At 43.0% G+C, this 13,002-nt stretch overlaps 1 protein-coding gene across 2 annotated transcripts in view; it reads right to left on the bottom strand.

The window, feature by feature from the left end:
- The window catches only part of tbx20 (T-box transcription factor 20), a 31,712-nt gene extending 18,940 nt beyond the window's left edge, over positions 1–12,772 (bottom strand). For both annotated transcript variants that reach the window (XM_060824222.1, XM_060824220.1), the window contains exons 1-6: positions 12,649–12,772; positions 12,018–12,249; positions 10,130–10,294; positions 8,733–8,841; positions 2,453–2,611; positions 417–493 (exon numbers count right to left, since the gene is read on the bottom strand). In XM_060824222.1, the coding sequence (XP_060680205.1) occupies positions 417–493; positions 2,453–2,611; positions 8,733–8,841; positions 10,130–10,294; positions 12,018–12,249; positions 12,649–12,772 (866 nt within the window). The remainder of the gene's footprint in view (positions 1–416; positions 494–2,452; positions 2,612–8,732; positions 8,842–10,129; positions 10,295–12,017; positions 12,250–12,648) is intronic.
- Between the last annotated feature and the right edge of the window lie 230 nt (positions 12,773–13,002).

Raw genomic sequence — 13,002 nt, 5'->3', positions numbered from 1 at the left:
CTGCTTTAATCATTATCTGAGCACAACCTTCCCGAAAGCAGAGTTTCCACAGCCTTTTCTGCGGGTGTACGCCTGTACAGTTGTTTTCATCAATCTGACCTTCTGCTCCCACTCTCAGAGTTCTGACTGAGCTGTAAGTGCCTAGCAGCTATCTCCCTCTGCCCAGCATGTCCAGCACTTTCTCTCCTTTTCCAGTTTACACTCCAAGGGCGGCTTCCGATTTGGCCCCAGCTGACCTCAGCGTGTCGGGGTGAAACCAGAGATGAGCAAGCGGACATTCACAAGAGTAAAACATGCGCCAAAAGTTAACTGAGAATAAGCCCGAGTTATTCAGGGTTGTAATGTAAACACCCGCGCTACTCGCACTGTAATCGGATGGAACTGAGAAAAACGAGCCTTACTCCTGAAAACAGTACCTCTCCATGTCAGTCAGGCGGGAGGAATCCCGGAATCCTTTAGCGAAAGGATTACTGTCGATTTTTAATTTGGTGATCTGCAGAGAAAAGCATTATCAATCAAAGCGCTGTCTCTGGAAACACCGCGGTAGGAAGGTGACTGGATTCACCAGATTTCTGAAAATAGACAGAAACCTGTAGAGGAGAAAGTGGGTCCTGCAGATGCGTCCCATCTGGGGTGTCTTAGTCTTCCTTGTGTGTCTTTAATCTACTTTGCAGACATCCCCATGTCTGCATTCAGTTGATGGGATGGGGTGTTCCCTGTGACCTTACACAGCGGCGCAGCTGGAGATCAGAGTCGAGAGTGTGGTGCTGGAAAGCACAGCAGGTCAGGCAAGATCCGAGGAGCAGGAGAATTTGACATTTCAGGAATCGATGAAAGGCTTTACCTGAAACATCAATTCTCCTGCTCCTCAGATGCTGCCTGACCTGCTGTGCTTTTCCAGCACCCCAGCACCACACTCTTGACTCTAATCTCCAGCATCTGCAGTACCCACTTCTCCCTACAAAGTTGTAGAGCCCAGGACTTGGCGAATGTGTGGGCTTGGGGTCATAACGACTCTGTTACTGGGTTAATGTTCTCATCAAGAGAGTTTGTTGCTCTGAATTGAGATCCTTTTGAAGGGATTTGAAACGCTGGCCTCAGGAAATCTGACAAATAACCTAACAGTTCAGAGGGTTGTCGGTGATTTATGCCTTTCTGAGAGGAGCAAACCCCCCACTCCATCTCACAGAGCCCGGGAGAGTGCGGGACTCCCCGTGGTCAAGGCGGCTCTGGGCTCTGCTATTGGAGGAGGCTGCTTCCGAGAGCGTCCAGAGTAACCAGAGGTGTTCTCTATACGCTGGGAGACCCCGAGGTCCGGTGCAAGGGACTCCCTGGGGATATGGGAGTCGCGGCTGCCTGGTGACGGTGTGAAGGGGGAGAGGGCCTGGGGACTCAGGGTCCCGGGGACTCCAGCGAAAATCAGGAGAAAAAACATCCCACAGAGAATCGCGGATGCTGGAAGTCTGAAACAAAACCAGAAGTTGTCATAGAAACTCAGCATCGGTGAAGCGAAACCAGGGTCAATATTTTGGGTTCAATGAGCCTGATTCTGAGTTTCTCCCGCGTTTGATTAGATTAGATTCCCTACAGTGTGGAAAGAGGCCCTTCGGCCCAACCAGCCCACACCGACCCTCCGAACAGTAACCCTCTGACTAATACATCTAACACCCGGAGGAAACCCACGCAGACACAGGGAGAATGTGCAAACTCCACACAGACAGTCGCCCGTGGCTGGAATTGAACCTGGGACCCTGGTGCTAACCACTGAGCCACCTCTGTTTCACGAAATTCCGAAGTTCCCTGCGGGGCTGAGCTAAGCCAAACTGCCAGGAGGCACGATAGGAAATGAAGGACTGCCTCAACATTCACATCCCCATTAAAAAAAAGCAATGAAATAGAATGACACATTCTGAACAGCTCCATAACTGGAGAATGGATGAACCACTGAAAGCGAGAACCACTGAAACTGGAATTCATTTTACATTTAGATAAGATGCTGCTTATAAGAACAGTATATTGTAGGAAAGGTCTTCAGTGAGCCACTGTTACCCTGTCAGTCTCTGGCGGTTTACACAGCAACAATATTATGTGGGAGGCACGGTGGCACAGTGGTTAGCACTGCTGCCTCACAGTCGGTTCAATTCCCGACTCAGGCGACTGACTGTGTGGAGTTTGCACGTTCTCCCCGTGTCTGCGTGGGTTTCCTCCGGGTGCTCCGGTTTCCTCCCACAGTCCAAAGGTGTGCGGGTCAGGTGAATTGGCCAAGCTAAATTGCCCGTAGTGTTAGGTAAGGGGTAAATGTAGGGGTATGGGTGGGTTGCGCTTCGGCGGGTCGGTGTGGACTTGTTGGGCCGAAAGGCCTGCTTCCACACTGTAAGTAATCTAATCTAATATTATTGAGGTTTCTTTACAATTTGAGCCCGGTTACCGGAAAAAATAAGCAGGAACTCACCAGCTGGTTCTGGTAAGCGGTGACTGCTGTAAAAACCGTCTCTGGGAAAATGAAGGTGCGGAATTCTTCGGATTTGAGGTTGACCAGAGAAGCGGTGTGATCTTTCTTTTTAATGATGTGAACTCGGGGCTGGTACTTATGCATGGAGTTTAGAATGATCTGCGGAATGAATTCATCACAATTACTGCCGAGCGCCGAGATTCAGAATATGCAAAACTAATTAGACATTCACTGGATCCAGCCTCTGAACACAGTCTTTCCCAATCTGAAAACTATACATTCACATCCAAACTCAGGTCAACGTAAAGTATAATTTGCATACCGGAAGACGCGGGAATTCTCGAGAACTCTAATGATGGAAATCCAGAAAAAAATCCCGATGTGCCCGGTTTCAACAGCACGAATTTAATTGACCGAAACAAATAGCAGCTCCTCTGTTTCGTCCTCTACTAGGCAATGTGGGAAATGTTATTCAGTGCTTTGTCATTAAAATCAATTTATTGCCATTCACTGGAGGAAAATAATTCATTGGAGAATTACAGTTAACAATAATGCTATATAATTACCCGTGTATAAGACTTCTATGTTCCACACTAAAGCCTCGCAATAATACAACTATATTCCACACAGGAAACTGCCTAAAAATATCTCTATTCCACAGTATAACCTATTTATAAAATCCCTACATTCCACAATATAACCTGTTTATACCATCGTTATATTGGACACTGTAAACTGTCTATAACTCCTCTATATTCCACACTGTAAACGGTCTATAAGACCCTTTATTCCAAACTATAGCCAGTCTATAACACATTATTTTCCACATTATAACCTGTTAATAAGAGTCCTATATTCAACACTATAAACTGTCCATAACACCTCCAAATTCCACATTGTAAACTGCCTATAACACTCTATATTTGCACTGTGACCTGTCTATAACACCCCTATATTACACACAACTTGTCTATACGAGATCTATATTCCACACTGTAACCTATCTAAAAGACTCTATATTCTGCACTAAAAAAACTTTAAAACCATATTCTATACTATAAACTGTCTACAATATACCTTTATTATAAACTGTAAACCATCTGTAACAGCTCTATGTTTCACACTGAGACCTGTCTATGACATCACTATATAAACTGTAAACTGCCTTTAACAGCTCTATCTCCCACACTGTAATCTCTCTTACAGCACTATATTCCACACTGTGACCTATCTGTAACACCTTTTATACCACAGTGTGACTTGTCTTTAACACCCCTATATTCCACACTGTGACCTCTCTCTAACACCTTTTTATACCAAACAGTTACCACTCTATAACTCCCCTATATTCCACACTGTGACATGCCTCTAATACCATTATATTCCACACTATAACCGTCTATAACCCACCTTTATTCTGCACTGTAACCTATCTGTAACCCTAACTCTGTAAACTGTCTATAACACTGTTATATTCCACAATGTTACCCAACTATAACACCCTTATATTCCACAATCTAACTTGTCTATAACTACTGAATATTCCATGTTGTATTCTATATTCTACACTGTAACATGTCCAAAACAGACCTATGTTGTATACTGTAACATATGTCACAGTTACTTGTTTATAAAGCCCCTATTTTCCACACTGTAAGCTCTGTACAGCACCTCTAAGTTCCACATTGGAACCTATCTTTATATCTTCATATTCCATTCTATAATCTGTCTATCACACCCTACACTCCATGTTATAAACAAACTGTAACATTCCTATACTCCACACTGTAACCTGTCTGTACGTCATTGTATCCCATAATGTAATCCATCTTATAAGGATGATACTAAAATGTGTGATTGAAGCATGGAAGGCTAGGTCTCCTTCTCTTGAAATAGAAGGCTAAGCGGATGGCTAAATAGAGATCTTTAAAAATAATAAGTTTTGTATAGAGAGAATATTTTCATTTGTAAGGATGAACAGAACCAAAAGGCATCAATGTAAGGTAGTCAACAAGAAATCCTATAGGGAATTCTGAAAAAAAGAATGCTTTCACCCAAAAAAAGATGAAAATGTGATTCTCACTGCTATCCAATATGGTTGAAGTAAAGAGTATAGATACTTTTTAGGGCCAATTAGACCATTGTATAAAGGAGAAGGGAATAGAAGATTATAATTGCATTTTCAGATGAGGGAATATTGTAAGAGGCTCATGTAGAATATAAACAGCTGTTTCTATGCTGTACTGGATTTTCTGTGTAAATTCTATTTATTACACTCCTAAACTTCACACACAGCAACCTGTAGCAGCACATATTAACTCACCTTTAATGTACCCTGACTGGACTCCTCATGCAGTAGTAATGTCTTTAACCTGTCAATAATATACTAGTACTCCACACACAATAAATTGACAGTAACACACACATACTCTATGCACAGTTACCTGCCTGTAACACACAAGTACTCCACATGGAAGTATAGAACATTTACACATGAAAAGAGATTATATATCATATCAAGCCTATTTCTACTGTCTAGAAGACAAACTCAGCTAATTGCACTCTCCTGTCCTTGTTTTTGCAGTTCTGTTCAGGTACTTATCCATTTTACTTTTAAAAGTTACTATGAAATCTGCTTCCACCACTTTGTCAAGCAGTGAATTCCAGACCCTAATCTTTAGCTGCATAAATAAATGTAGGTCCTCCTTTCACTTTGGTTCTGTTGTCAATCCTCTTAAATTGCTTTTCTATGTTTCTCAACTCTTCTATTAATGTAAATATTTTCTTTCTGTCTGATCTATCTAGATCCCTCATGATATTGAAAAGATAATCCCTGTTCAACCTTCACTTCTTTAAGGAGAACAGCCCCATCATTGTCTATCCACATAACTTGAGTCCCAGATTTGTAGGACTATACACATTAAATATTCTTGCACACTCTCTAAAACCTTCACACCTTTCCTAACTTGTGGTTCCCTGTCTTAGACAAAGTTAGTGCTTGGTACTTCAGCTGAGGCCAAACTAGTATCTTCTAAATGTCCATTATAGACATTTTGCTTTTACTTAAAAAGCCCCTGGATGCTCTTCACTTTTCAGATCTTTTTCAACCTACCCTGCTAAACTCATGATTTGTGCACATAAATCCCCATGCATGTGTGTTTCTTTTAGAATTGGATCCTCTAGTTTATATTGTCTCTCCTCATTTTCCTATCAAAGTACATCTCATTATGCTTCTTTGCATCAAATTTAATCTGTCACCTGCCCATTCTGCCATCCTGTATTTGTCCTCTTGAAAGCTATGACTACTCTCTTTGCCCTTCATAATGCTTTCAGATTTTGTGACATTGGTAAATATTTTGACATCATGCCCTGTACATTCAAGTGAGGTCATTGATTTATATCCAGAAAGCACATGGTCCAAATACCAGCCGCTGGAAAATCTCACTATGAGCCTTCATCTAGTATGAGAAATAACCATTTACCACTATCCTGTTTCCTGTCATTCAGCCAATTTTGTATCCATACTTCCTTGCCCCTTAATTTTGTGGGCATCGACTTTGCTGGGAAGCTAATTATACATCATTTTATCAAAAGTCTTTGGAAATTAATGTACAGTACAGCACAATAATTCATTAATCTTATCAAATCTTTCTGTTACCTCATCAAAACTCAATCAAGTTAGCTAAACACAACTCCCTTTAACAAATCAGGATTGGTTTTCCTTAATTAATTCACATTTCTCTAAGTCACTGTTAATTTTGTACAGGATTATCATTTACAAATGCATTCAAATTACCAGGGTTAAATTAGTTCACTGGTAGTTGCTGGATTAATCCTTACAACCTTTTTGAACAAGTTTGCAATGTGCAATTCTCTGTGTGCTTGGCACCATTGCATACCTTGCAAGAATTGAAAAATTATAGCGTGTTCCTCCCAAATCCACTTTTACTTCAGTCAGTATCCTTGGATACCCCTACGAAATCTATAAACCATTGTACCCCTCAAACAACAACCTGTCTATAATTCACCTGTATTCTGTACAAGTAACATACCTATTATTGCTAAATATAGTCAGCTTTTCTCATGCATCCCTTTAGTTCATTTTTTAGTTCTTTAGTATCTCAACTGCATCTTCCTTTGCTATTACTTTGGTAGCAGCATCTTCCATAGTCTGCTGCCCTTTTACTATTTATATTTAGATTAAAAACTTTTAAATTACCTAGTATATTAGCTGCCAGTCTCTTTCCTTGCTCAGTTTTTTCCACATTTATTTATTTTTTCAATTTACCTATGAGCTTGTCTATAACACACCTATTCATCCAACATAACAAACTAACCGAAACATGCTTGTAGCACAGTCATAATAATTATCCATAATACACCAATATTCCCCCAACATTAATTTAATTGTAGTCCACAGATCACAGTAACCTGTCTATAACACTGTGTATGACACATATCCTGCTGGAAACACATCAGTACTCCACAAACAATAACATGTCTAGACCAAACATTCCAAAAGAACTGTCACCTGTCACAGAGCATTACAAACACACATTAATTGATCTACAACACACTTGTGCACCCACACAGTAACCTTTCTATAACATACATGTACACCCACAGAGCAACTGTCTGCAATGCACCTGTACACCCCACACAGTAATCTGTCCATAACATACCTGTACCCCACAAACAGTAACTGGTCTGTAGCACACCTATACCCTACACACAGTAACTTGTCTTTAACACACCTGAACCACACACACAATAATCTGTCTATAACAAACCTGTACCCCATACAAAATAACCTGTCTTCAAAACACCTATACATCACACAGTAACTGGTCTATAACACATCGGTTGCTCAACATAGTAACCTATCTGTATGATACTTTTGCCTCATACACAATAACCTACATTTTATATACCTGCATCCCACATACAATAACCTGTTTTTCACACATGTGTACCCCACACGCAATAACCTACACTTAACACACCTAGACACCATACATGGTAACCTGCATATAACACACCGCACCCCACACAACCTGTCCATAACACACCTATATGTAACAAACAGTAACCTATCTACAGTAAATCTGTACCCTGCACAGACTAACTGCCTGTAACACAACTGTACCCCAACACAGTAATTTGTCTATAATCTGCCTGTAAATCCCCCCAACATACATGCAATAACCTGTCTAGAATAATCTGTGACCTGCACTCAACAAACTGTCTATATCACACGTGTACCCCATACACAGTAACCTGTTTACAAAACACCTGTACTCTGCATACACTAACCTGTCTACAACATACTCGTAACTCACAAACAGAAACTTGACACCACATCTGTACCCTGCTCACAGTAGCCTGTTTGTAACGCACTTGTATCCAGCACACAGTAACCTGTCTATAATATACCTGTACCTTGCATACAGTAGCCTGTCTATTCGGCTGTATCATCTCAGACCCTCACAGATTTTAACTGATCTGTAACGCATGTGACCGCACACAGAAACCAGTCTACTCAGTAACCTGAAGGAATCTCGCAGCTGAACTCCTTATGGAAACTAGTATGATCACCCACAACATGAGATCATTTGGCCTGTTCGTAACCACGTCAACTCTCCGCAAGAGCCTGTCGACGCAATTCTACCTGATTGTCTTTTCTCCACCTTCGGTAGTATCATGACCCAGTCACCACCCACTCACTCCGACCCCAACACACCTGTGTGATAATATTCGTTCGCACAATGTCCAGTATATAACACAATTGCCATTCTACACACGGGGATACATGAGAGACCAAGGTAGGGAGCTTTAAACAATATTCAAATAATTTCAATTAGAATTAACTCAAAAGTTAAACGGATATTAACACAAAAATTGTGAGAATTCACGACTGAATGATACCTTGGTGCAGAGTCACTACTGGGTATAAATCTCAACTGTCTTTGATCATCTCAGAATTTGCAAATGTAACTAATTCTCGGCGGGTGAGTGAATTTTGTTCATTGCTGGGTTGGAGGTGGGAGTCAGATAGCTGGCGATCTAAGAAAGGGGCAGTTTGAAGAGTTCCTGAACTCTGAATATTCCCCGGCGGTCTCACCGCTAAGTTTGGGAAGGAATGAGGGACAAGTTGGAAATCAAAGTTCCCCCGCACGTCAGGTGTTGTTTCGGAAGGAAGATACCCAAACAATTCCATTTTCAGAACGAGAATGTTTTCCCCACATCGGCTCCGTTAACACGAGAGCAGTTACAGACTCACGTGGCCATGTTGGTCCAGTTCATTGTTGGTGAGCTTCACTTTCTCAAAGGAGACCATTTGTTTGAGAAGCTGTTCCCCGGTGAATGGACAGTCAGGGTGCACATATAACCTGCAAAGCAGAAGGGCAGAGATTACATAAACTGGATTAGTATTTTCTGCAAAACAGAGATGAACGGGACGATTTGATTGAGGAACCGAAAGGGGTGATTGGATCCAGCTTTCCACTGCATTAGGGAAGCCAGGACTAGGAGTTCCCAGCCTAAACATTACGGTCAGACCTTTCAGTCCTTCTGCACTAAAAGAGTGAGAGCAGTTTGGACTCTACCTCCCTAAACAAGAGTGACGTTTGATCAATATTGGAACATTAAATCCCCGATGAAGGAGTGGTACGGTGGCTCACTGATTAGTGCCTCAAAACGCTAGGCACCCGGGGTCAATTCCAGTCTCGGGAGAACTGTGTGCAGTTTACCTGGTTTTCCTTCCACAGTCCAAAGTGATGCAAACTAGATGGGTTATCGCATGGAAAATGCAGAGTTACGGGGTGAGATGCTTGTAGGAGGGTCGGTGTGGACTCGATGGGCAGAATGGTGTTCTTTCACACTGTAGGGGTTGTGTGAGATTGTTATCCCAAGGGCGTGCAGTAAAGACGGCTCCAGATCACCCAGGATCCCATTGAATAAGATAGACCGGGAGGCTGAATGGACTGTCCTGAGAGAGGGAGCCCGGAAACCCATGGGAAAACAGCCCAGCGCTGGGGGTTTCAACAAGCCTGCTGTCTGTAAGAGTCTTCTTTTAACTCAAACCCCAAGATCAAACAAAGGGTTTAAAAGTTTATTAGCTGTGATGTAAGATTTGACAAGAATCAGTATCCAATCCAGGCCCCCCCGTTTCTTCCAAGCTCGCTGGTCATACGTTTTGTTTAATTATTAAAAAAGCAAAACACTGACATCGTCAGTGGGTGTGTGATCTGGATATTGATTGACATCGCGCTGTGTATTCACGGGGGGATTTTTAACAGTGGTAACAAAAACAGAAATTGCTGGAAAACCCCAGCATCTGCTGCCAAACCTGCTGAGCTTTTCCAGCAATTTCTGTTTTTGTTTCTGACTTACAGCATCTTCGCTTTTTTTTTATTTAACCGCAGTGGATTTGGTGCTGAAGTTGTAAGTGTGTGTGCGATTTTTGAGTGTTATTGAACAGTGGAAGTCGCTGGCTCAGAACCTCTGTGGAGGGACATTCCGACTGAAATTGCTGTTTATGGCTCAAACATCTGGCTACTTAGAGCAGAGCGATCTACGGGGCCTGGGTCAAGACTGAGAACTTCCGCGAGCGTGTAAAAATATAGGAATGTCCCGGATTCCAGTCTCAATCCTGATGGATAAACCCGATGGTCAGACCTTGCGGGAAGCGGCGGGTCTGCTTTCCCAGCAACCAGCCAGGAGGAGCGATGATAGGCGTAACGATATCTTTTATTGTCCACTGACACAATGTCCATCAGCACAATGTACTTGGCTTCAGGATCCACCCCAGACAGCGAGACTCGGATAGTGGGGAACATTCTCCTGAAACAGGACAAACACAGAGGAGATATGCTGAAACTCGACCATTCCGCCTCACAAACTGATCCTCTCTTCCACCCCCCCACCTCACACCCACACACACAAAATCATAATCTCCGCCAGTCAGACAGCTCAGAGACATCTAATCTGTTACTCCATTTGTGTTCAGCTCCAAAAGTAGCCAAAGTGGTTATAGCGCTGCTTGCCTCATATCGCCTGGGACTCAAGTTCGATTCCGGCCTCGGGCCGCTGTGTGGGGTTTGCACATTCTCTCCGTGTCTGTTAAATTAGCAACATAATGTTGGGTGCATGAGTCAGAGGGAAATGGGTCTGGATGGCTTACTATTCGGAGGGCCAGCGTGGACTTGTTGGGCCGAAGGGCTTGATTTCCACACAGTAGGGAATCTAAACTAACTCTCCGACCCACCACACACTGTCTCCCGCTAAATATATTCCGCTGTCAACTGGATTTAGGAATAGGAGTCTTTATTTGACCCAGTTAATAATTTGGGGAGCTGGACAGGTCAAAGCGAATGTGTGACTGTTGTGTTTTATGGTTGCTTTTCGGGCTCGTCTTCAGATTTCCACTTTATTTCTACCAGAAGCAGACCATTCGGCCCACGTATGTGTGTCGGCGTCTTGAAAGATCAATTAGTGGCCCTCCTGTCAGCTCTTTCTAACTCTGCTCCCCTTGCCCCTCCTATTCCACCCCCACTTCCCCCCTCACCCCTCCCCCCCCCCCCCCACCCCCTCACCACCACCACCACAACCTCTACTGTTTATCCAATTCTCTTTCGGAAGTTATCGAATGGGTCCCAGTCGCACTTCAGGTGGCGCATTCCAGATCACAGCAAAGATTTCAGATTTCCAGCGTATTCTGCACTTAGAGAGTATTAAAACTGACCGCAGTTCACCCGCATTATAAAAGCATTCAGGAACAAAATAGGACGCACTATACATGCCACTGGATAGCACGTCAACAACATAATTATTCTGTTAGGATTGCCCGATAATACGAGCGTGATGCTGGAATAAATAATGATTACAGCAATAAGAATTTCACTTAACACAACTGCGTTCGAGTAAACACAGCGATTCCTACATAGAAAATAATAACAATTTACACCAAACCAGTTATTGTTCTTTGGATAATGTCTACATTGTTTTGACTTCACATGTGTTTTCTGCTCGTTATTAACGACAAGGTCTTTTTGACTGTCAGCGGTTCTGGTGAAAACAGGAACACTTAAACAACCGCCACAGCATTGAATTCGGCCGCTTCCACATTTACTCTCGTTCTGACATTTTCGTGAAGGGCAGACCAGTCGGCAGAAAAACTTTAAGGTGACATCCGTTCCTCCACTAACGGATCACCGCAAAATAAAACGCACCTCGTCTCGTTTACGGTCAATGATTCATTTGGGATCGGTGGGATTAAGAATAACTCGGTGTTGGTTAACCTTTCGTTGCAAGTCACCGGGTGATGAAATGGATAAACGGCGGCACTAACCAAGAATTAAAGTCTCCAATTCCTTTCACACCAGCAATTATTGAAGAATCAGCAGGCTCGTGTTCTGTCAAACTAATTCAGTGCCAAATCTCGATCTATGATTTGACCTCCATTGTAGAAAGTGATTATTTACATACTTCAGATTGAAATTTAAATTCACAGTTTCACCACAATAGGCAATTGTTTTGCTGTCGGAAGTAAAAACAATTTCCTCACCTGCCCGATTTAGTGATGATCATCTCAGTACCCAGTTCATGAAATTTGTCCCATAACTCTTTGGTTTCCAGGCTACAGCTGATCTTGGCCATTTCGGCGCTGGGGACGGTCGGAGTGGTGGGGATCAGAGGCTCGGTACAGACTGGGGATGCACTGCCGCTGTAATCACCGAGTTCGAGGCTGCTCAGGTCACCCAAAGGCTGAGAGCAAGAGGATTTCTCTACAAACTGCTCTGTTTCAGAAGGAGAGAAAAGCGCGAGGACACATTTCATCAAATGGACGACCTTTCAAACACCGTGGCCAGATTGCTGAATTAATCTGCTAATTAAACTCAAGACTTCAGGAGATTTAAACCAGGTGAGAAAATAAGTCACTTCAAACTAGCAAGTACTTTGGCCAAACTTTATAGCGTGCAATATATTTCCTTTAATTTCGTTCAAATTTCGCATTCGGAATAAGCATTGGTTAAAACACATTTTAGAAGCAATACTTTCCTTCAAATTGATTAAATCTCTTCAAAGGATTGGCTAGTATTCGTCAACAAAAATGTTCCCAAAGACGTTTTATTATGCAATTATGCAAACAATCAGTAGTGACATTTCTGCCAGCTAAAGATGTCAGTTCCACTTACCGAGGGGTTTAATGGTGTTTTCCTGGATTTCCTTCTCTTTGGAGTTTCCAGTTGAAATGAGGGCAGCGATGGAGAATGCATTGGCCCGGGATGAGAGCTGTGGTTTGGGAGTGCTGTACTCCATGGTCGATGCTGGGGCCAGGACACCTCCTGCTGGGTTCATCCCCGGAGGGGTCTACACTCGCACCGGGAGCAATTTGCTCCTTTCTGCTTCTCGCGATCGCCACTCGACTGTTTCTGAATCGCCTCCCGCACCGCCAATTAATTTGGTGCCTCCCGCAGTCCGTACACCGCGCCTGGGCGGGAGAAGCCAATCAGCAGGTTCTAACGTCATAGGCGCCGGCTTGCCGTGAA

This window comes from Hemiscyllium ocellatum, chromosome 4 (assembly GCF_020745735.1).
Source record: "Hemiscyllium ocellatum isolate sHemOce1 chromosome 4, sHemOce1.pat.X.cur, whole genome shotgun sequence".
Lineage (NCBI taxonomy): Eukaryota > Metazoa > Chordata > Chondrichthyes > Orectolobiformes > Hemiscylliidae > Hemiscyllium > Hemiscyllium ocellatum.
This window is presented reverse-complemented; position numbering and strand designations above follow the sequence as displayed.